General features: G+C 48.5%; 1 protein-coding gene across 1 annotated transcript in view; it reads right to left on the bottom strand.

Annotated features, from left to right (window-relative positions):
* Positions 1 to 14,017: 14,017 nt before the first annotated feature.
* The window catches only part of DAP (death associated protein), a 76,413-nt gene continuing 65,059 nt past the window's right edge, over positions 14,018 to 25,371 (bottom strand). Inside the window, exons 3-4 of the mRNA XM_032279097.1 lie at positions 17,083 to 17,125; positions 14,018 to 15,923 (exon numbers count right to left, since the gene is read on the bottom strand). Coding sequence (XP_032134988.1) covers positions 15,810 to 15,923; positions 17,083 to 17,125 — 157 coding nt within the window. The 3' untranslated portion in view covers positions 14,018 to 15,809. The remainder of the gene's footprint in view (positions 15,924 to 17,082; positions 17,126 to 25,371) is intronic.

Below are 25,371 nucleotides of genomic sequence, written 5' to 3'. Positions count from 1 at the left end.
TATGACTTAGCCAAATCTATCAAACTTTTCTTTTTTTTTTTTTTTGATATTTGCATTCTGTGTTGTTTTTTTTAAGAAGGCCTTTCCGACCCCAAATGAACAATCTTTTTCTTCTATATTTTCTTCTAATGACTTATAGGTACTTTGTTTTTTCCTTTTAGCTGAAAGACATGTACATGTATACACAACTCGTTTAGGTTATATTTGATGAGACTGAAAATAACCAGCCCCTGTTTATTTGGGAAGCTCCATTCTGAACATAGGAAATCTGAAGTCTAAATCATTAAATATTATAATCCTATGTGATTATTAAGGGTCTAAGTAGGGAATAAAATTTTATATGAAACTTTGTCCTAGAGCAAGATTGTTATTGGAGATTATTTGTGCTCATTTGTGAAAGAGCAAATGATGCGTGTATGCTGGGTGAAACATTGAAAAGGAAGGTAACACACAAGGCAAGACCACAAGAAATCCCGAGGACTGGGGTGGGAAAAGGGAAGTGGGGCTGGGGAGGGCTGGGAGAAGGGTGGTCTTGTCTCATTCATCTTCCTGACTGGAGATGCTGGACATTCCCTCTCATGGAAGACGGGAGCACCTTCCCGGGAGCTTGCCCAGTCCAGCGGCCTCCGGGCTGTGCCTGCCTGCACTGGGCTGAGTGGTGGAGAACCTCTGCTGAGGTTTTGCACGGAGCCCCTTATGCTTCTCCTTCACCAAGGCCCTTCACGTGGTCTTTGCTCCCAGCAGGTCGTGCCTGCCATTTTCTTTGCTGATGACCAGGCTGGTTTCCATCCAGGGACATGAAAGATGGCCGGGAAGCTTGCAGTCTGCTGACAACTTTGATGTGCAAATTGCTCAAGCAGAAATTGTCAGCTTGCCAGCCAGGGGCTTCCCCATCCTGAAGGGTCACTGTTCCCCCAGCAGGGTGGCCTGGGCAGGCATGGAGAAGGGGTGACAGCCCCGGGCAGGGTTAGCACCCCCAACACTGGCTCATATTGCCTGCCCAAGCCCTTTACTGCTCTCCCTTAAAAAACCAACTGAAACGTAGCAAAAGGTTAATAAGTTCTTTTGGCTAAAAATAATTAAAATACATCAACTCAAAAGCACCTTGATATTCCAAAAGCAGTATTTAAAAAACAAGAAAATGGGCCGAGCGCGGTGGCTCACACCTGTAATCCCAGTGCTCTGGGAGGCCGAGGCAGGCAGATCACCTGAGGTCAGGAGACCAGCGTGACCAACATGGAGAAACCTCGTCTCTACTAACAATACAAAATTAGCAGGGCGTGGTGGCGCATGCCTGTAATCACAGCACTCGAGAGGCTGAGGAAGGAGAATCACTTGAACCTGGGAGGCAGAGTTTGCAGTGAGCTGAGATCGTGCCATTACACTCCAGCCTAGGCAACAAGAACGAAACTCTCAAAAAAAAAAAAAAAAAAAATCAAGAAATCGGTCGGCTGCAAGGAAATTCTTCCCCTTTTAATTTGCTCTTATTTAAGAAAGAAGCCTTATTAATGGCCACAGCCTAGATGAGAAGCTGGGCCAAGGGAGACAGGAGGGGTCAGGTGCTCTGTACTGAAAAAGGCGGCGGAGTGTCCTTGCTCCCAGGACAAGGAGGGCCTTGGGGAAGCCCCTCCAGCCTGGGCTGAAGATGCCGGTCTGTGTCCTGCAAAGATGGCCTGCCCTGGTGTCTGCCCTGAGCACCCCAATGCCCCTGCACCCCGTTGGGGGCCCTGACCTCTCACCCGCACTCCCTCTGGGGCCTCAGCCTGGAGCTTCAGTCTCTGTTTTCCTCCCTCCTTTTCCCCACGCATCCTTGAAGAGACTTTTTTATTGTCCGCAAGTTGAATGCTGACTTAGCACAACTGAACCAGTGGTTGGCTAAGTGGGTTATTTTCTGTTGCTCCAGTGTGCTCTGTCTTCAAAGTGGTCTCTGCTCTGTTTTTCTGGAGACAGGGTCTGGCTCTGTCACTCAGGCTGGGTGCAGTGGTGGGATCTTGGCTCACTGCAGTCTCAACTTCCCAGGCTCAAGCCATCTCCCATCTCAGCTTCCCGGGTAGCTGGGACTACAGGTGTGTGCCGCCATGCCTGGCTAGTTTACGTATTTTATGTATAGTTGGCATTTCACCACGTTTCTCAGGCTGGTCTTGAACATCTGTGTTCAACTGATCCTCCCACATTGGCCTCCCAAAGTGCTAGGATTACAGGCATGAGCCACCATGCCTGGCCGGCCTCTGTGCTTCTGAGCTCATGGCTTCCCAGCGGAGCTACTGAAAGGTATTGAGGAGTAATGTCTCTTCCTTTGTTCAGGAGAAAACCCACTCTGGCTTGGCCATTGTGAACACATGTACCAGCTTAGGTTTACCTGCATATAACAGAAAACCCAGTAACCATCATTGTCACTGTCATCGTCATCATCATCGTGACCATGGCCTATACATATAAAAGTGCCTACTACACATGCTACATGCCAGGCACATAACAACGCCACAACATAGAGACCATTTCATGCTCCTTTTACAGATGGGGAAACAGATACAGAGAATTCAAGTAACCTATGTCCAATGTGAGTGAATTGGACAGCTAGTCTCCATTCACATCTAGCCTTCACCCTTTCTGTGATAGAAATGGATTTGTTGAGGGGCTGTGACAGGTGGGGATTATGCTAGCAGACAGGGACACAGGACAAGGCCAAAGTCCCTGCCCTGAAGGAGATCTTTACCTGCATGAGTTTCTTTTCATGCTGCTCTTCTGTGGAGACGCACGTTTCCGTCTCAGCTTTTCATCCTTTTGCCATGCACACTGACCCATCTTAATGTCCCATGCCTAATCCAACGTCTTAGTGCTAGTGAGTGAAGGTACTGACATATAACCCAGGGCGTTCAGCTCCAAAGTCTGTACTCTGAACTTTTCTGTTACAACCAAGAAAATAGTGGCTTAATTACTTAAGGGTTTGTGTCTCCATAAGCAAAGTCCAGAGAGGCAGACTGGGGCAATCATGGACCCGTGGACCCAGGGTCATCAGGGACCCAGGCTCCTTCTGTTCAGTCATCCTTCGAAGGAGCTGGCATTCCCTCATTGCCTCATGATCCAAAGTAGCTGCTAGAGGACAAGCCATCGCACCTGTTTTCCAGGCAGGAAGAAGTGTGTGTGTTGTATGGGAACGGGCAAATCTTCTGGATGAGTCAGCTCCCTTTAAGACACCATCCTCTTATATAGCCTTTTCACCAGAACTCAGTCCGGAGCCGCACTTACCTGCCAGGTTGGAAAATGCAGCAGTAGAACTGGGCCGACTGCTGGCATGTATGTAACAGGCTCCAGGCCAAAGAAGCGGGGAGAGATAGACACCGGGAAGCAGCAACCTGGCAGCAAAACCTAGAAAGTTTCTTAATTGTGTTCTCTTCCCTGAAATGTCTCCTGGGTGGCAAGAAGGAGGAATTCCCATCCTCCTCTCTGTCTGATTTTTGGAGCTCTTCACCATTCTAGACCTGCTCGCCCCACAGGACTTTGGCTTACAGTCCGGTTTCAGGCCCCCTGAAGACCAACCCCTGCAATGTGAGCATAGGCGGTCCTATTTGGTGCTGAGAGACAGGGTCTAGGGCGTAGAGTTGGATTTCCGCACAGTGAAAGCAGGACTGAAGTCTGGTCTTTAAGGATTTCCTCCTTTTCATGATATGGCCCTCTGTCACTGTCACTGTTATCACTGACAATGATGACATCTCTTCAAGAGGAATGGGTTTCAGACTTAAAGTGTTACCATCCTGGGAACAGGACTTAGACACCTGTGAGGCCCCAGTCATTGACCTAGATGGTTGACAATTGGAGGACCTGGCTGTTCTCTAACTCTTGGGGTCCTACTTTCACCTGAATGATTGATGGTTCAATCAATCAAAGGTGTGAAAATGACAGTGGAGCTTCCTGTTCTTTAAAAGTTGGTGGTAGAGCCGGGCACAGTGGTGCGTGCCTGTAGTCCCAGCTACTTGGGAGGCTGAGGTGGGAGGATCGCTTGAGACCAGGAGTTCTGGGCTGTAGTGCGCTATGCCGATCGGGTGTCCGCACTAAGTTCAGCATCAATATAGTGACCTCCCGGGAGCAGGGGACCACCAGGTTGCCTAAGGAGCGGTCCTGAACCAGTCCAGGTCGGAAACGGAGCAGGTGAAAACTCCAGTGCTGATCAGTAATGGGATTACACCTGTGAATAGCCACTACACTCCCACTTGGGCAACATAGCGAGACCCCATCTCTAAAAAAAAAAAAAAAAGTTGGTGGTAGAAATCATCGCTGTCATATTGATCTTAGCTTTGCCACCTACTAGCTATGTGATTTAAGTAAGTTATTTTACCACACTAAGCCTCGGTTTACTTATCTGTAAAATAGCCATGATGAAAATGTCTACCAGGTAGGTTTATTGGATCTAGCACATAGTAAGTGTTCAATAAATGTGAGGAAGAGGAGGAGGAGGAGGAGGAGGATAGTGGTGATAGGGATGGTGGTGATGGTTATGATCATGATGGTGGTGGTGGTGATGGTGTTGACAAATGATGGTGGTGGTAACGATGGTGATAACAGCAATAATGGTGATGACGGTGACAGTGATGATGATGATAATGGTAATGATGATCATGATGGTAATTACGGTAATGGTGATCATGATGGCGATGATGGTGGAGATGATGGTAATTGTGGTAATGGTGATGATGATGGTAATTATGGCAATGGTTATGACAATGATGGCAATGATGGTGATGATGGTGCTGGTGATGTTGGTGGTGATGATGGTTAGTTGTGGTAATGGTGATGATGATGGTGATGATGGTGGAGATGATGGTAATTGTGGTAATGGTGGAGATGACGGTAATTATGGTAATGGTAATGACAATGATGGCGACGACGGTGATGATGGTGCTGGTGATGGTGGTGATGATGATGGTAATTATGGTAATGGTGATGATGATGGTGATGATGGTGGAGATGATGGTAATTGTGGTAATGGTGATGATGATGGTTATGATGGTGATGATGATGGTAATTATGGTAATGGTGATGATGATGGCGATGATGGTGGAGATGATGGTAATTGTGGTAATGGTGATGATGGTTATGATGGTGGAGATGATGGTAATTGTAATGGTGATGATGGTAATTATGGTAATGGTGATGACAATGATGGAGATGATGGTGATGATGGTGCTGGTGACGTCGGTGGTGATGATGGTGTTGCAGATCTTGATGATGGTGATTTAGGAACAGAATCTCCTTTAGTGGGAAATCTGTCTACTTCAACACTTTTGTGATTAATGAAAGAAATAACTCTGACTAAATTTATATGGTTTAAACAAAGCATTAATTAATAAATGCCCATTTGTCATTGTCTTATTATGTTCAGGTTATTTACCTGTCCTTGAAGAAAATGCTGGTTTAGTAATCTAATGCTCTTTCTTAGACACTGCAACAGTGTTGCACCTGAAAAGTAATGCTCTTTGCTTTTGTTATTGTTTCCTAGGATAACTTTCTTTGGGATCCTTTTGCTATGCTAAGAGCATCTATGAAGATAGCTGAATAATTATTAGGTAAAAAAATAGTATTAAGGCAGGAAAAATCCTTTAGCTGTGAAACTAAACAATAAATATATGAAGTCCTTAGCATCATGTTAGGGCTGTTAAATATATGTGATGTGACATTACAAATAAATTCGAGATGATTTCCTTAGTATGCACGACGGAAACGTGATTGATAATGACCTCAAACACTGTTTCGTCGATGTTGTTTTTATGCAGGTATTAATTCTGGCTGCGGCTGTTTTGTTTGGAGCTGCTTTGTACTCCAGTCTGTCTTCTTAGGCACAGCCTCGTCTGTGATGGGGCAAGTCTCAGGATGTGGGTTTCCTGCGTTAGTCACTGGTCCCTTTGGGTGAGGATGGAGGCCTCATTGCTATATAGAAGGTAGGGAATTTTGTGATAAAGCTCTCATCTTTTGAAAAGTTTTGTTTCATCCACTGCTCTGAAATTTGTCTTTTATATACGTGTGACGTAATCTAGTTGCACATGTTGCAGCTAAAAGCGGAACCAACTAATTGAACATTTTCAGAGTCTGACGGAAATGGTGGGTGCCAGCATTCCTAGTCCATCATCCAGCTAATTTGAAGGTTTGGGTAAGTGCCAGGGGTAAGGAACGACCACTTTATCCTAGAGCTCACATGCAGCCTTCACTCCTTCTGTGGCAGCAACAGGGACTTGCTGAGGGGCTGTGATAGGTAGCGACAGCAGACAGGGACGCAGGACAAGGCCAGAGTCCCTGCCCTGAAGATCGTTACCTACACGAGTTTCTTTTCATGCTGCTCTTCAGTGGAGACGCGCATTTCCCTCTCAGCTCTTCATCCCTTTGCCATGCACACTGATAACTGGGAGGTTAATCAGCTTGAGGTACACAGGGTTCCTTTGGGAAGGCAGGCGGCAATTGTTTGCAAAGAGGTTTCTAGACCTCTTTTTGAGAATATTTAAATAGCCGAGCCAAAAGCCAGTGTGAATGGCTCAGTGTGACCTTCCTGCCCCAGGTGAGTGTTCCTGGAAGCCACTGAGGACACTGATCTTGGCTCGTCTTGTATCAGTGAGTGAGAACAACCATTATGCTGTAGAGCCCCTGAAGGCTCTCCCTGAAGGCAAAGATTTGCTTTATCTAAAATTTTCCATTGCGTCCAGGAGCAAATCTGCATCACAGCAATTTACTATTTTCTGCTCCAGGAAGTGGAAAACACAAAGAAGCCTGAGCTACTTTAGCTGCCTCCACGAAACGTGCTGCCATCACTGAAATGCATCGTTTTTCTCGTTTTTTGTTTTTTCAGGATTCCAGGTTGAAGGACATTTGCTTTTGATTATTTAACTGCATTATTATAGACTTTTGGCGGCATCTCTGGCCTCCAGCCACGAGCAACCTCCAGACACTGTCAAATGTCCTGGGGAGGGGGCAACATCACCCCCAGGTGAAAATCATTGCCCTAGAAATAATGAGGATCATTATCAGTCCTCTAAACACATTCCTTGTTCTCAATACGTCCCTATTTAAAGAATAACACAAGTGGGTGTCTGGTGATTTGCACAGGAAACTGAGTCCTTATGCTACAAAATGTTGGAGTCTTTCTTTTAAGTGACCCCTTGGCAGTGCAGAATGGCGAAGCTGAAATGTAATCAAAAGCTCATTCCAGCCTTCTGGGTAGAGTTCCAAATCCTCCAGATTATATTAGTTCATTATAGCAGACCATGCTGAGGCTTTTCCAGTTGACAAATTAGGTTTTTTTGAAAGCATGGCAGTTGGATTTATAATAATATTTAGGATTAAAGGGGAGGATGAGGGAAAATAATTTTCTCTTGTCACGAATGCCCTTAATTGAATTTCAGGAACTGTGTTTGGAAGAGCAAGGTGAATGCTAGACAGAAGGTTGTGAAGATGTGCAGACAGGTCAAAGTAAAAACACATCCAAGACTCTCTAAAGACCCAGAGAAAAATCAGGCGCAGTGAACACTTACATTGGCTAATTTTATGTGTCAACTCCCCTGGGTCATGATGCCCAGATATGTGGTTAAGCATGATTCTCAATGTTTCCGTAGGTGTTTTGGGATGAGATTAGCATTTAAATCTGGGGACTTTTTGAATCAAGCAGATTGTCCTCCATAATGCGGGTGGGCCGCATCCAATCAGTTGAAGGTCTGAGTAGAAGAGAAGACTGACCTTCCCTGGGCAAGAGGGCGCTCTGCCAGCAGATGCCATCGGACTTGAACAGCATCAGTTCTTCCTGGGTCTCCAGCTTGCTGCCGTCCCTGCAGATATCAGATTTGCCAGGCTCGATAATCTCATGAGCCAATTCCTTAAAATAAGTCTCTTCCTATATGTATGTGTGTATGCACGGATAAACATGTGCATGCGTGCGCACGCGCGCACACACACACACACACACACACACACACACCCTATTGGTTCTATTTCTCTGGAGGATGTGGCTAATATAACTGTGATGAGGATGTCTCAAGCTCTCAAAGCCTCATGATTCGCCACCACCACCCACTCCCTCCCTCCCCGTTCTTCAGGCACATATGGCTGCAGGCGCCTCCTGGGAGGGTTATGAAATGCGTTTTTTGTTTTGTTTTTGCTTTTATACTGCAGAGGCCAGCAGGATGCCAAGTCTTGGGGAAAAAGAAGTTTACTTTTGGGTTTGTAAAAAGAAGCATTTTACCAGCACAGCAGCTGTGAAGACAAGAAAAGCTGCAGAACAGTGGAACAGCACGGGCTGCTGAGGCAGAGGCAGGCGCCTCTACAATAACCAGTGAATTACAAACCCGCTGCGTCTGGCCGTATCTCCCCGGGGCTCTGCTCTCTCGCCCCCAATCCCTGCCATTTCTCAGGCTGCCTGCGTGGCGCTCATCCAGGCCTGGCGGTGCCCTCTGCTTGGCTGGTGGTCATTCCACAATCTCCTTGGCCAGCTTCCTGTCCAAGCCTGGGCATGTCGCACCCTGTAGCTTCACTTCCTGATACACGCATGGGGGTTCACCTGGTGCCCATACCTAGTAAGTGGCAGGTAGCACCTGAACCTGAGCTCTGCCTGAGCTTCTGGGTTCTGAGGTCCTGGCACTAGCTCCATCAGTGGCTGGTACTAGTTTGAGGAACTGGAGTGAAGGAGGTTCTTGAAATGGTGTTGAGTCAGCAGAACTCCAGAACACATTTGAATAGGGTCCCTGTTCTCTTTCCTCCCTGGACCCAGGAAGGAAAAGTCCCAGGGATTCTCTCCCTCCACGAGGGGCCTGTTGAGAGAGGGAGTGGCCCCAGGGACCTGCCTCTGGGTCAGGGCAGGGCAACAGGGATGTCCCAGAGGCACACTGTCGGTGTGGGGAGGGGCTGCTTGCTTCTCGGTGATGGCAGGGAGAGCTCAGGGCTTGTGGTCCATGGGCAGCAGCTGAATGAGTCAGGGGCACTGGATGCTCCTTTTGAGAACCCCTCCAGCCTTGGATCATTCCAATAACACTTGTAAACGTTATGAAGGAATTTCTTAGTGAAAACATTCAAGAGGCTTGTGCTGGGGCCAGGTGAGCCCAGACTGCGGTGGGTGGCATGTGGGAGCCAGAGGCACATACACGCCGCTGACCTCACAGGTGGCCCTTGGAGGGCCCTTAGAACCCAGGACCTTCCGGCCCTTCCTGGCCCCGCCAACCCTCACCTGGGGCCTGGCTTCTCTCCACCTCCTCATTGCTCCTGAACACAATCTTGATTGTCATTGATCCAACCATCCCTTTCTGGAATCTTTTCTTCACGCCAACTGCAAAACTCTGTACCTCTCTAGCACCCTTTGTCTCTGCTGGGACCCTTGTTCTCGTGATCCCAGTCACGCCTCTCATTTACTGAGCGTCTGTATTAACCAGGAGGTTAGTGTGTGTAACTTCTTTCCATGCTCACAAAATTCTGAGAGTGCAGTGGCTCCATCGGGCAGGTGGAGACTGGGGTCCAGAGAGAGGAGTCTCTCGTTCCAGTAGGGCTGAGGTTTGAGCCTGGGCAGGGGTGACTCCAGAGCCTGGGCTTGCCCCAGTGCAGTGCCATCCCCACTCGCCCTTCCTCAAGCCTGCCCTTCACCTCCTAGCACTAGGTGCTCAAGGCCCTGTCTTCCCAGCTCTGCACAGCAGAGGACAGCTTGTCCCCCAACTGTCGTCCCTAATCCAGGGGCAGCAGCTAAGCAGAGTTTCTCGCTCCCCGTGGGGGTTTTAAGTCGGCATTTGTCCTCCTCACAGGTCTCCTTTCTCCATGTTTTGTGCTTTCTGCTTAAGCTCACCCTTTCCTGGTCCTGACAACTGTCATCTAATCACCCCTGGATGCGCTGCTTCCTGGAGGAGTTCAGCACCGGGTTCATAGTCCCTGGGGTCTCAGCTCCACACTGACCCTTCCAGGCCTTCTCAGTTCCTTCACTTTCCTCAAATGGCTCCTTGCCATCCTGACTAGCTCCCTTGAGTTTCTCTGTCAGTCTCTCTTGCCTACCTTAGACCCCCGAGCTGCCCTCTCCATGGTATCTGTCCCTTCTGGGCTGGCGGGTGATAAGGTTTGTTTGATAATTGAGCCTTTACAGTGACACTGCCTGTGTTCAAGTCCCAAGTCTTCCAAGCCTCAGTTTCCTCAACTTGTAAACGGGTATGATGATATGGAGACCCACCTCCTGGGGTAGGTGGTGCACGTCCATGGCTCAGCACAGTAACGCATGCCTGGCACAGGGGCACCTGGTGTGAGTCAGCCATCCCCGTCCCCTGGGCTGGGCCTGGGCTTGGTGATTCTGGGCACTGTGAGAAGCACTCTTGGTCCTCCCGACCATGGCCGTGCTCTGGCCCCAATGCTGATCCCCATGCTTCACTGCAGGCAGCCGCTTCCTCTTCCAAGCTCCCCTGGTCATGGCTAGAGAAAGTCCTAACACTGGATGCATCAGTTGCACTACAGATCCACGCCCCTCTGTCTCAGCTCAGTCTTTCCGGGCTCAGCAGCCTTTTGAATCATCTGTGAGTGGCCTCATGCCTGCGGTATCCCGATCTTCACAGAGCCCTACTCTGCAGACAATTTCTCACGGGTTTGCTGAGAAGGCTGACTAGGCATCTGCAGTGGGCGCTCTCTGCTGTGCTCTTCCCAACCTCAGTGTGACTTTCCCGCATCCACACTGACTTCTGTCCCTCTCACCACCCTTCAAGGGTGACCTTCCTGCTCTGGCTTATGAACTCACCCTCCCTGCCACCCAGAACCTCTGGTGTCAATGAACATCGTGCAGCTGTTCCTTTCTCATGCCTTCAGTCACTCCGGGGCCTTTCCCCACAAGCACGTTCAAGCCTGCCTTTAGCTCTGGCTAAAAACAACCTTTCTTCTTCAAACCTACCTTCCCCTCCCAGTGAGGGTCTTACCTAAGCTTCCTGTTCTAAGCAATCGTTTCTATTCCCAATTTTGTACAATCTAGCTTCCATCTCTCCACTTACCAGAGGCCCCTGCTTTAGGGCCTCAGGGTGACGGAATCCAGGCACCAGAGGCCCCTGCTTTAGGGCCTTGGGGTGACGGAATCCAGGCACCTGCCTGCCGCTCCCTGTGTCCCATCTGCCAGAGCTCCCCGGCACTCATGACCTCGCGTGTGCCGGCGAGCCTCTCCAACCCTCCCTCACCCGGCACCTCTGCACTCACACCTTTGGTGTGTTTCCCAAGGACCATGTCTCCACGGCCTCTCCGTCTCCGACTCCTGGCCTCTATCAGCAGCTCCATGCAGATGGATCCCAGATGGCTCTCCAGCCCTGGCATCCCTCCAAGCTTCAGTCTCACCTTGTCAAAGCCCTGCACAGCAGCTCTGCTTGGAGGCCATGTGGGCGCACTAGACTCTGCCTGCAGTAGTTTCTTGATTCCCACAGTAATTCCTCCTCCATTCATGCTGGCTTTTCTTAACACCTTCGCCAACTTCCTGGCCATCCAGCCTTGAAACCGCAGCATGCTCTTGCCCCCCTTGGCCCCCCTGCACTTCACATCAAACCACAGTCTGTGTTTTCTGTTATTTAGTCCCAAGACCATGGTGGGGTGAGGCGTGATGTGTTGTGGGATCAGAATGACCTGGATTCAAGCCTCAGCTCTGCCATTTGCTAACAGTGACTTTTAAAGGAAACATCTTCATTGAGATATATTTCCCATACCACACAATTCATCTAAAGTGTACCATTCAATGGCTTTTAAAAAGCATGTTCGTGGGTATGTGCAAGCACTCACACAGTTGATTTTAGAATCTTTCATCACTTCAACAAGAGACTCTGTGTCCTTTGGCCATCGCCTTTCTACCCCCTGCCCCCGCCAGCCCTAAGCAAGCAGTGTCTCTCTAGATTTCTCTGTTCTGGACATCTCCTATGAATGGCATCATAATGTGATCTTTGGTGACTGGCTTCTTTCACTTAGCATCATGTTTTCAAAGTTCATCCATGTTGTAGTGTGTATCAGTCCTTCATTCCTTTTTCTGGCTGAATAGTACTCCACTGTGGCTCTACATTTTGTTCATCCATTCTCCAGTGGATGAACTTCTGTGTTGTTTCTTCCTTTTGGCTATTGTGAATAATGCTGCTGTAACATTTGTTTACAAGTTTTTGCACGGACATATTTCAATTTTCTTGGGTGTATATACCTAGGAGTGGATTGTTGGGTCATATGATAACCCTATGTTTAATTGTTTGAGGAACACCCAACTGTTTTCCCAAGCAGCTGCACCATACACTCCCAACAGCACTGCACGAGTTCCAATTTCTCTGCATCCCTGTCAACACCCTTGTGTCACTGACTGTGCTTCTAGCCATCTTGGTGAAGTGGTATTTCATTGTGGCTTTGACCTGCAGCTCCCTGGTGACTACAGACACTGAGCATCTTTTGTTGTGGTTACTGGCCATCTATCTTCCTTGCTAAAAGCGGCTTTGCACTGGACCCTGAACTTCAGTCGTTCCTCCTGTGAAGTGGTACAGCCACCATCCATGGAGCACAGTGGCAACACTGTGACTCTCTGGGCCGAGGACACATGCGACTGAGGGGCTAGCGGCCCCTCAGTCAGTGGACCCAGGGCAGACAGCCTCCGCAGCCGGGGACCCCAGCCCTTCAGGTCTCTGCTTCCAGTCTTTTCTCTGTACTTGCTGCAGCCAGGCTTGGGCTGCTGCGTGGCCAGAGATGCTGAGTCATGAAAGCTGCAGCAGGTGAAGGATGCTCCCAGCAAAGTTTTTGCAGAAAACTGATGTACTAAATGAGCTGTTCTTCAAATGATGTGAGCTGGGAGTGAGGTTTCTGGCTTTTCAGCACATGGTTGATGTTCTTGGGTGAACAATGTTCCCCCAAAAGATATGTTGAAGTCCTAAATCCCAGCGCCTGTGAATGTGATCTTATTTGGAAACAGTCTCTGCAGAGGTCGCTGTGAAGACGAGTCATATTGGAATAGGTGGACCCTCATCTAATGGCTGGTGTCCTCAGAAAACGAGGGAGAGTTGGACACAGATGCACAGACAGGGATGGCCATGTGACAGCAGAGTCAGAGACCAGAGTGACTTGGCTGCCCACAAGCCAAGGAACACCAAGGATGGCCACAGCCGCCAGGAGCTGGGAGAGGCCAGGAAGGACCCTCCCACTGAGCCTGCAGAGGGAGCGTGGTCGGGCCAATACGATTTCAAACCTCCCCAGAACTGCCAGACAATACATTCCAGCTGTATGAAGCCACCCAGTTTGTGGCTTAATTTGTGACTTTGTTAAGGCAGCCATGGAAAACTGGCACAGGACAGTGATGTTGAGAATGATGTGGAGAGCCTGGGGGTGGCTCTGTTCCATGCTTGTTGGATATTTGGCATTTCTGGCCACCGCCATGTATCGGAGAATGGACTCTCTGCTCAATGATAGAAAATGAGTAAGGGCCTGGTTCCTGTCCTCAGCTTAGCGTGGGAGACAGGAGGCAGGAATATGAGCAGCAGCTTCAGGGGCAACACTAGGCCAGGCCGGGGTTGTTGGCGGTGTAGGCTCCAGCCACACCCAAGCTTGGCCTGGCGCTCCCTGACGAATACGGCCCTGGCTGAGAAAACCTCGGGCCCCTTCCATTCAAATTCCAACTTGATTCTGGACCGCCCGGGTAACAGTTGTGATTATTTTCTCATCGGGGTTACAGGAGACCTTCTGATTACGGCAAACATCTTGTACATCAGAGGCTGTTCACTGTCACCCCTGGGCTTACTATTAATCATTCTCTCTTACATCTGTTCCCAAAGGGCCTGCCTGGCACAGGCCAGCTGCTGGGTCCAGGTAATGCGTTTTAATCAATGGTATTAAACTTTTCCATTTTATGACATTTTAACTAGATAATTAGACTCGAGTAAGCAGGTGTCCAAGAGTTTGACTTTTGTGTCTGAAAATAAGTTTCGATAATATCCATCATGTACGTGTGTTTGTATTTCTATTGAAACCATCTGACAACCCTGGTAAAATGTAAAAGGGAATCTCTGATCTATAAGAACAAAGCTGGAGAGAAATGCAGGAGCTTTATTAGAAACAATTAATATTCTTCAAGTTAACAATTGATAAACTCATTTAGGCAAATAATTTGGATGTAATGATCTAAAGCCCACAGATGCATGCCAGATCCAGCTAACAGTACATAAAGAAACGCACCTCTGGAAAGAACAGCCCTCCCTTCCGCTGAAGCCTGAGAAGCACTAAGGACGCTTCTGGATTTCTGCAGCGGCAGGGGCAGGGGTCTGCAGGGGCTGACCTGGTGCTGTGGGAGTGTGGCATCCCTCCTGGGTGCTGGCTCCAAAAGGCCTGCTGGGGTGTTCCACAGCAGTGCTGCCAACCAAGCCTGGGTCTCTAAAAGCCACCCTCAGTATATGCCAACTGATGAGGAAATAGGTGGCAACAGGGCCTTGAAGTGTATGCACCGGCTTCCCTTAAGAAGATGAAATGGGAAACCAAACACTGCCTTTCAAGTGTGAGGCCATGGCATGCTCCCTCACGGAGGAGGGGCCGCTGGGTCTGACCAGGTCTGCCTCTGCCCTCACCAGCTGGCAGACGTGAACTGGAGAATGGTAGCAGAAAGGCTGCTGGTTGGCCACGGCCCACGGCTCACGGCACAGTTGCTGACCTGCAGCAGATCCGCTGAGGGTGAGCAGGACAGTCGGGCCCTCCACAAGCACTGGAGTTTTGTCTAAGTGAGCCCTCTTGCCTTTCGGAGATGCTATGCTACCAGCCAGTGAGCAGACTAGGACACCTCTAGACAGGAAATTCGTCTAAAAATCGGAGGACCACCTGACGTGCCCAAGTGACGGTGGGCCAGGCAGCTGTGCACACGGGCGGGAGGCATTTGGGGCAGTTAGACTCACCAGTGAATAGGTTTTTCTAGCACAAATGGAATGTGGTATTCCATGTCCCTAGGGAGACAAAGGGCAGGTTTTTTAACTAGTCTTTCCAAGCTTCTGACTCTCTGGCTCACGTGTTCCAGAATGAGCTAGAAGTCTATTCTTCGACCCTGGGCTGTGGGCACTTCCAGAGCTCTGAAGTGGCTCAGGAGGTGATTCCCGAAAGGCCAGCCTTGCTTCAACTCCTGGTGGAGCCCGTCTGGCCTGAGGCGATGCTGGGCCTGCCACGCTGAGACCCCATTCCAGAAGGCCTCCCTCGGAGCCACCTGCCTCCAGCCTTATTTTTTGGCATGCTGCCTTCTGGAATTGAGGGGCTATCTCTAAGACGTATGCTTTTGGCTTTTCTAGTGTGTGCCTCATCAGCCTGCACAGGATCCCCCATCTCAAGGGAGGGAAATTTGTTGTTGTTGTTCCCTGCCTCTAAGGGCCTGACGGGCCACCCAAACGAATTCCCTTATTTCTTCCTCACCTGTAGGTGTTGAGATTTTATTGCCCTAATACTAAAAACCATGCAATGTATGAGCTTTTCTCTTAACCTTAATCTGATCCTCTCAAATTTGTGCCTTCTTGTTTTGAAGACCACAGACAGGGCTGTCAGGTGACTGCTGAAATAGAACTAAAGCTACAGTTTTCCTCAGATCTTGGCAAGTTCTGCTAATGGCACCTCTGGGGGCACAATAATCCTCAAATGACATCCAACCAGACTCCCCGTAAACAAGGTTTGGGCTGGAGCCGTCTCTACCTTCAAATATGGAAATATAAGGCAAAGGACAGAGCACCTCATTTTGCCTTAGATTTCCCAGCAGAGTGGGATTTGGGAGAAAGTGCTGGTTCTCTCTGTCGGGAAAATGCCAGGTGCAGCAGAGCTGGGGCCGCGGGGGAGGCTGGTGGGGTCCAGGCTCACTTGCGTGGCTGCTGGATGTGCTGGGTTCTCGGGGAAGGATGTTTGTCCATGGAGGCATGCGGCTTCTGGTGAGCCACCTGTGCAGCCGCCGGGGGGAAGTCTTTGTCACCCTGTCAAGATACACGGAAAGCACAGGCTGATCAACAGGAAGCATGGGGTTCATGCATGAGGAGGGCCCAGGCCAGCATCCCCGCAGGAAGCACAGGGTTCGTGCATGAGGAAGGCCCAGGCCAGCGTCCCCGCAGGAAGCATGGGGTTCGTGGGTGAAGAAGCTCCAGGCCAGCGCCCACCAGCAACCCTGCAGGGAGCATGGGTTTTGTGCATGAGGAAGCCCCAGGCCAGTGCCCACCAGCGTCCTTGCAGGATGGGTAGGGACTGTGAATGAGTAAAGGTAGAAGCCTGTCTCCTGGGGTGGTGGGGGTCCTTTGCCATCAGAACCAGGGAATGGCAGTTGGCACTGAGTCCCACATACCAGCAGGACAGCAAGAACACTCACTGGCTCTGTCCCATGCCATGAGACACAGAAACACGCACCTCTCTCATAACTGACTTGGGTTCTGGGGGCTTTCTTCTGCTAGATCTGTACTTGAAACTATTTGAATTGGGAGAAGGACAGAACCAAATCCAGGATCTTAAATTCGGATGTGCTGCCGCAGCTGTGAGCCAGGCCTGGGGCACTGGCCGGGAAGGAAATGCACAGGGCGGCTGTGAGACACAGCCAGTTTCTGCCTGCCCAGTCTCAGGAGGGACCCGCTATTTTCCAGAGGGACCAATGGGCTTCTGTGCCAACGTGGGTGTGACCAGGGTGGGCCCCGCATGGGCAGGCTGGAGCCATACTTCTCTGGCTGGCAGGTTGGCTGGCTATGGTTACAGCTCCACCACCAGTGGGCTGTCCCCAACACTGGCACTTTCTTCAGGCATCCTCTGATAAGTTCATCATCTCAGTGAACATCCTGAGAGCAGTGGCCCTGTGGACAGCAATACTGTGGGGCTCACTGGTGGCAGGTCTGCACTCAAGTCACATCTTTGGGTCTCACCAGAGGGCAGCTCTGGAAAGGTAAAGGATGTGACCCAAGCCATGAGTCGGGCCTGGGGTCTGCAAGAGCACCCTTCGGGGAAATATGGCAATGAAGAGGGCCACGGCCACAGATGAGAGGAGCAGTGCTGCTGGGTTACTCTAGGTAGAGTTTAACAAAAGCAGAAGGAACCCAGAGACCCCATGCTGCCATGCAAAGGCCTCAAGCCCACTCCAGACACCCCAAGACTTACCCGGGCAATGACCCCAGAGATGAACACAGTTGGTTTAGGGGGACTGGAAAACAAGAAGGGAAAAGCAGATTTCACAAAACAGCCTACAAAAGGAGACACTGTGGAAGACAATGTGCACGTGGATGAGCCAGGCTTGTGGGCGTGGAGGCGGGGTGGGGGTGAAGCTCTTCCTCTGTGTTATTTGTTGCAATGACCACACTACCGGGCTCGGGAGCTTCCTTCTCCTGAGGCTAGTTCGGCCCCAAGTACGAGAAAGAGGCTACAGTCAACTGCAAGTGAATTGCCTACAAGCAGTGTGTGTGTGTGTGTGTGTGTGTGTGTGTGTGTGTGTGTGTGTGTGTGTGTGTGTGTGTGTTTCAAAAGACAGGGTCTCTGTCACAGGCTGGAGTTCAGTGGCACAATCTTATCTCACAGCAGCCTCTACCTCCTGGACTCAAGTGATCCTCCTGCCTCAGTCTCCCAAGTAGCTGAGACAACAGGCATGCATCACCATACCTGGCTAATTTTTTAATTTTTGTAGAGACAGGGTCTTGCTGTGTTGCTCAGGCTAGTCTCAAACTCTTGGCTCAAGCCATCCTTCCACCTTGGCCTCCCAACGTGCTAGGATTACAGGCACGAGCCACCGTACCCAGCCTATTTTTGTTTGTTGGTTAAATTAACACATTTTTACTATGGGCAAGCCCGGCTATTTTGATTTAATGAGATTGTGAAACAGGCGCTTCCCTGAAGCAGGGCAGAAGTAGCTGTACATGGTGTGGAGTTGGAGACGCTCTCACTGCCTCGTCAACCCTGGGCTTCCCCTTCCAGCATCCTCACAGGGGAGATTCCAGAGCCAACACAAACCTCCTGGCTCCATCAATCCCCAAGCATTACAAATATAAGGTCCTTGGGAAACCTGTCACTTCTTGACATGTTAACTCACACTGAGCTCATCCACACTGGAGTATTGAGGAAATGCACATAGTACCAAAGCAATACAGCTCAGTGCGAAAATCGCTGGCAGGTCTACCACCTGCAAACACGAGTTGCTAACATGGGGCTCTCCCTCCAGGCTTTCCTCCTATGCATAGATGTACGTGCTTGTCTTATTAATTTTTTCTTACAAAAATGGTCATCTGCCTTTTGAACGAAGAGTATGGAAAGCATCTCTCCATGTTCTTATATACTCTTCAGCACATTTATTTTTGATAGCTACATGTACCATAATTTAAAAACATCAGGACACAGTTTGAGGTGGTGAACAAGGTGTGTTTACTTCCAAAATGCCTCCACCGAGAGGTACGGACACCCAAGAGCAGGAGTGAATACAAGGTCAGCCCAGTGGGGACACTCACGGAGGTGAGTGGAGAGGAAGCATCTCCCTCTTGGCTCAGTTTTGCTTAAGGCCAGGCCTGCTGGGCAGACGGGGTGGAATTTATCCCCTGGGCTCCCCAGCCTGCCTCTTCCTAGCTTGGCTTCTCCTCTGCTGCTGGTGGTCTTTTTAAGAAATCCACTTGTCTTAGCTTTGCTTTGCTGCAGGCAAAACTCCCAGCATTCAGGAAATTTGCTGACTATTTACTTCCCCAAAGAGTTTACCAGAAACACCTGAAATTCCCCCAGGTAATTTCTGTCACTTCACGAGATTAAGAAACTTCAAGTTTTACTAAGCAGCACAGAGATGCACCACACGTTACCTGGGTTTTAGTTAGTGTTTGTTGTGTGGTTAGTCAGGTTGGATTTTTTCCCCTTCCTTTACGTATATGATTTAGCTATAGGATTAACAGCTGGCCAGAGATGAGTAAATTCAACTCAAGTTTAAGCCCCTGCCCCATGTGGTTTAACTGAATTCATTTGGATTCTTAAAGCACATCCTGTTGTGATGCCTGACACCACCCACAGGTGAGAACCTCCAGGGATTCAGGGCCAAGGGGTTTGCCTCCAAAGCTTGGAAAGTGTGGTCTGAATTCTAACATTTTACAAAAGATTTGGAAAGGAATACAGAAATGGTAGCACAAAGTTTCTTAAAGTCCTTTGGAATGTTCTTTTAAACATCTAGGAACAGCCTGAAGCAGGGATGGCTCCACTCTGGTAACAAATCACATAGTATCATCTTCCAACAAAGCACAGTCGTCTTTCCGTATCAGGAGCACACAGTGGTTTACATCGTAACCTATGTCGAGGCTCTGAAAGGCAGAACTACAGGAGATCCCCCTACTCCAGAAGCCTGATAAAAATGTCACCCACAGAGAGTCAATCTAGTAAGAACAGATGCATAATGAAGGGAATTAGCTCCCCCACAGAAGGAAGTCCTAAAAGGTGGCTGAGGAAGCTTGAATAATTATATGCATATATAGATAAATATCCTCCCCTCTACACACACACACACACACACACACACACACACCCCTTGTTTTATGGCATCTGCTCTATTGCATTTCACAGGTAGCGTGTTTCTTTAGGAATTGAAGGCTTGTGGCAACTGTGTATATGCAAGTCTATGGACACCCATCTTCATTATTATTATATCTGTTATGGTGATGCGAAGTCACTGATCTTTGATGCTGCTACTGTAATTGTTTTGGGGCACCATGAGGCGTGCCCATATAAGATGCTAAACTTAATCATTAGTTGTTATATGTGTTCTGACAGTTCTACTGACCAGCCATTCCCTGTCTCTCACCTTCTCTTCAGGTCTCCCTATTCCCTGAGGCACAGCAATATTGAAATTAGGGCAATCAGCAACTCTACAATGGCCTGTAAGTGTTTAAATGAAAGAAGAGTCGCCTGTCTCTCACTTTCAATCAAAAGCTAGAAATGACTAAGTTTGATGAGGAAGACATGTCGGAAGCTCAGGCTGGCTTCTTGCACCAAACAGCCAAGTTGTGAATGCAAAGGAAGAGTTCTTGGAAGAAATTAAAAATTCTACTCCAGTGAGCACTGGAGTGAGTGACAAGTAAGTAAAAGAGCATTATGGTTAATATGGAGAAACTCTGAGTGGTCTGATAGAAGACCAAACAAGCCACAACATTCCCTTAAGCCAAAGTCTAATCAACAGCAAGGACCTAACTCTCTTTAGTTTTATGAGGGCTAAGAGAGGTGAGGAGGCTGCAGAAGAAAAGCTGGAAACTAGCAGAGGTTGGTTCACGAGGTTTAAGGAAAGAAGCCATCTCCAGAACATAGAAGTGCAAGGCGAAGCAGCAACTGTTGATGGAGAAGCTACAGCAAGTTCTCCAGAAGATCTAGCTAAGATCAAGATCTAGGTTAGTGGCTACACTAAGCAACAGATTTTCAATGTTGACAAAACAGCCTTTTACTGGAAAAAGATGTCATCCAGGATTTTCACAGTTAGAGAGGAGAAGTCAATGACTGGTTTCAAAGCTTCCAAGGTCAGGCTGACTCGTATTAGGGACTAATGCAGCTGATGACTAATTTGAAGCCAATGCTCATTTGCCATTCCAAACATCCTAGGGCCCTTAGGAATTATGTAACATCTACTCCATCTGTGCTCTATAAATGAAATGACAGAGGCTGGATGACTGTACATTAATTTACAGCAAAGTTTACTGATTATTTTAAGCCCACTGTTGAGACCTACTGCTCAGAAAAAGAAGATTGCTTTCAAAATATTACTGCTTATTTATAAGGCTCCTGGTCACCCAACACCAAGTATACAAGGAGATTAACGTTGTTTTCATATCTGTTAAGACAACACTCATTCTGCAACCCATGGATCGAGGAGCAATTTAGACTTTCCAGTCTTAGAATTTACAAAATAAGTAATTCCACTGGGTGGATTTGGGCGAAAACCTTCTGGAAAGAATTCACCATTATAGATACCACTAAGGACGTTCATGATTCATGGGAGGAGGTCAACGTATCAATATTAACAGTAGTTTGGAAGAAGCTGATTCCAACCCTCATGGGTGATTTTGAAGGGGTTCAAGACTTCACTGGAGGAAGTAACTGCAGATGTGAAAGTAGCAAGAGAACTAGGATTAGAAGTGGAGCCTGAAGACAGAACTGAATGGCTACAATCTCGTGATCAAATTCCTTAGGGATGAGGAGTTGATTCTCAAGGATAAGCAAAGAAAGTAGTTTCTTGAGCTGGAATCTACACCTGGTGAAGATGCTGTAAACACTGTTGAAATAACAACAAAGGATATAGAATATTACATAAACTTAGTTGATAAAGCAGTGGCAGGGTTTGAGATGATTGACTCCATTTTTGAAAGAAGTTCTACCATGGGTAAACTCTATCAAGAAGCATCATATACTGCAGAGAAATCGTTCCTGAAAGGAAGAGTTGATCTATGTGACAAAAATTATTGTTTTTTTTTTTTTTTTTTTTTTTTTTGAGAGAGAGGCTCTCACTCTGTTGCCCAAGCTGGAGTACAGTGGTATAATCTCTGCTCACTGCAAACTCCACCTCTCAGGTTCAAGCAATTCTCATGCCTTAGCCTCCAGGGTAGCTGGGATTACAGACACACACCATCACGCCTGGCTAATTTTTGTATTTTTAGTAGAGATGGGGTTTCGCCTTGTTTGCCAGGCTGGTCTTGACCTCCTGGCCTCAAGTGATCCACCTGCCTTGACCTCCCGAGGTGCTGGGATTGCAGGCATAAGCCACCACACCTGGTCTGTTGTCTTATTTTAAGAAACTGCCACAGCCATTCCAATCTTCAGCAACCACCACCCCAATCAGCCAGTACCCATCAACACTGAGGCAAGACCGTCCACCAGTAAAAAGATTAGAACTCACTGAAGGCTCAGATGATCATTAACATTTTTTAACAATACAAAAATTTGGGGCTGGGTGCAGTGGCTCACGCCTGTAATCCCAGCACTTTGGGAGTCCGAGGCGGGTGGATCACGAGGTGAAGAGCTTGAGACCATCCTGGTCAACATGGTGAAACCCCATCTCTACTAAAAATACAAAAAATTAGCTGGGCATGGTGACGCGTGCCTGTAGTCCCAGCTACTCAGGAGGCTGAGACAGGAGAATTGCCTGAACCCAGGAGGCGGAGGTTGCGGTGAGCCGAGATTGCGCCATTGCACTCCAGCCTGGGTAACAAGAGCAAAACTCCGTCTCAAAAAAACAAAAAACAAAAAACAAAAAAAAACAAACAATACAAAAATTTTAAATTAAGGTATTCACCTTGGGCTTTTTTTTTTTTTTAGACATAATGCTACTGTACACTTAGTAGGCCGGAGTGGAGTGTAAACATAACTTTTATATGAATTGGGAAACCAAAAAGTTGGTGGGACTCACTTTGTCAGAATATTTGCTTTATTATGGTGGTCTGGAGCAGACCCTGCAATATCTCTGAGGTCTGCCTGTACATATTCATTATTGAAAAGCAGACAAGCAAAAAAAATTAAAATCGCTTGTAATTCTGTATTACTGCATGTGTGTCTTTACAAAGATTGATGCACGCAGAGAACTACCACCCATCACAACAGCTCACTGGCCATGGAAGCTATCGGGGCTAAAGGAGATCCCAGCAATGAGGGTCTACGCTGTGAGTAGGCTGCCCTTTGCAGAGGTGGAGTGAACTCCAGGACACAGAGGCGCTGTCCAGAAGCAGGGCACCAGCCTGGAGAGGCCTCCGTGTTGGGTGCTCCTGACAGGCTCCTTAGTTGAGCCCAGCCCCCCTCGGTAGCAGCTACCAGACGAGGCTCTTGGGGACCTGGCTACCCAGAGTCTGTCTCCAGCACTGCTCCCTGTGTGTATTAAGGACCGCTGTCTGGACCCCAGGGGCCTGCCACAATCCTGCCCTTCCTCCCTGCCCTCAGCGGTGCTCGGCGGTGACATTCATATGCCAGCTATCTCCATTGCCCCATGTCCTCTGGGTGTCTCCTGCACTGATCACAAGAGGGTGGGGTTCTTTGCCTCGAGTATGTCCCAGGGGAAATGTGTGTGAACGGTGATGATATGAGGTCATGACAGCTCTGCTCTAGCATGAATCCTGGAATACACACAAGGAAGCAGAGGCCTAGAAGCCAGCCTTGGACTCCCAGGGCATGCTGGTTCCTTTCCTAAACCCACATTTAGCACCTCACTCCCAAGCGGGCCGCTCAAGGACACTGTCCCATTGCAACTGCTGAATGACCGTGGAGACCCTGGGGGCTAAAGGAGACCCCAACAGTGGGAACAACTGCCCCCCTAGTCCCAGCTCATTCCAGGAGTGTCCAGGGCCGTAGCTGCAGGCTGCAGATTCTCAGTCCACGGGAGGCATTCACAGATGGGGCTGTCCTTGTGAAAGCCCTCATCTCACAGAGATCGCTCCTTTCTGGGGAGTCATTACTGAATCTGCTAAGCTTTAGTGGCTTGCTGGATTCTTGTCATGAGGGCAGAGTATGTCAATGGAACGCATGCTGGGCTCAGCCTAAGAAATGTGCCTCTGCCAACCATGGGTGGTAGTGGGTAAGGTTAGGCCCCCTGGCACGGCGATGAGCCAGGTTCTGGTGTGCTCTGTGCCACATCCTATACAGAGTGGCTAGTCATTCTGCGGATGTGTGCTGGCGACTTGGCTGAGTGACTGTGAGCCTGAGGGCCTGGCGGGGCAGTCAAAGGGACTCAGGGCGGAAAGGCCGTGAACTTGCCCCTGTGCACACCCTGAGGCTGACTCTCAGCTGAGGAGCAGGGACAGGGAATGTGACTCAGTGGCGAGCTTAGGTCAGAGCAGTCTTTTGGGGCACAGCCAAAACTGTGTGCATTCTACCCGGTTACCTTTGGGAAGAGCAACATGAAGACCTCAGAGACTTCATCCTGTCTGCTGCTCTCCAGTGCCTCCATCTGTGTGGGACCGGTAAGAAATAAGGCCCTGTGTATCCAGCACTTCCATAGGTGAGGTCCTTGCTTTAAGAGTGCACTTTTTACACAATATTCAAGAATTGTGTTGCGTGAGAAAGTCTTATTGAGCTGCAAGAGGCAACTTGGCGGGAAGTGACAGGACACCAGACAGAGGGTCTCCTTTAGCTCCTGTCAGCTCCAAGGAAACATTCTAGTCCAAGATCTCCCTCCCTTCTAACTTTGCTTTGGAACTCCAGCCAGCTCAGCAACTAATTACGAAAACATTATTCACCATTTTAGCCATTTTTAAGTTCAGTGGCGTTAAGTATACTCATAATATTATGCTCTCATCACCTTTATCTATTTCTAGAACTTTTTCATCATTCCTAACAGAAAGTCTGTCCCTGGTAAGCACGCACTCCCATTCTCTCCTCCTCCCAGCCCCAGCCATCACCATTCCACCCTCTGTCTCCATGAGCTTAACTACCCCAGGGACCTCACGTAAGCGGAATCGTACGGTACTTGTCTTTTTGTGTCTGGCTTATTCCTTCTAGCATAATATCGTCAAGGTTCATTTATGTTGCAGCATGTGTGAGAAGTCCGTTTTGAGGCTGAATAACATCCCACTGTAAGGACAGACTACATTCTTATCTATTCATCTGCTAACAGCCACCCGGCCTGCTGTGAATAATGCAGCTACAGATGCGAGGGGGTAACGATCCGCTCGATTTTCTGCTTTCAATGATTTTGGGTATAACTCAGAAGTGGAATTGCTGGGTTGCATGGTAATTCTGCGTTTAACTTTTTGAGGAATCACCAACCTGTTTTCCACAGTGGCTGTACCATTTCAGATTTCCACCAGCAATGCACATGGGTTCCTATTTCTCCATATCCCTGCCAACACTTGTTTTCTGGTTTATTTTGTTCTTTCTCTAATCTAATGGGTGAGAAGGGATATCTTACTGTCATTTAGATTTAGCAACTAATTTTAAGAATAAGCTTTTCTGCTGCAAAATTAGTAAATATCACTCTGTATTGATCATTCATTAAAGGTCTTTATGAACCAAAAGTCCCTTCCAAAAGTTTTCCTCCTCTAAAACTGAAAGGCCATAATTGGCTCTAAGGACATATGGCAGCTGCCCGTGAAAAGATGGCAAAAGGCAGGCCTCTTCCAAAGTGTCTAACAACGATACATATTTTTTTCTTTCTTGAGATGGAGCCTCGCTCTGTATCCCAGGAATGGAGAGCAGTGGCACAATCTCTGCTCACTGCAACCTCCACCTCCTAGGCTCAAGCTATTCTCCTGCCTCCGCCTCCCAAGTAGCACGGGATTATAGGCATGCGCCACCACGCCCAGCTAATTTTTGTATTTTTAGTAGAGACGGGGTTTCGCCATGTTGGCCAGGCTGGTCTTGAACTCCTGACCTCAGGTGATCTGCCCGCCTCAGTCTCCCAAAGTGCTGGGATTACAGGTGTGAGCCATGCACCTGACCAGGCGATATGTATTTTCATGTAAC

The sequence above is a fragment of the Sapajus apella genome, unplaced genomic scaffold (assembly GCF_009761245.1).
Source record: "Sapajus apella isolate SASKATOON/1434 unplaced genomic scaffold, GSC_monkey_1.0 scaffold11, whole genome shotgun sequence".
Classification (NCBI taxonomy): domain Eukaryota; kingdom Metazoa; phylum Chordata; class Mammalia; order Primates; family Cebidae; genus Sapajus; species Sapajus apella.
The sequence above is the reverse complement of the archived record's forward strand: the minus strand, read 5'-3'. Positions and strand labels throughout refer to the sequence as shown.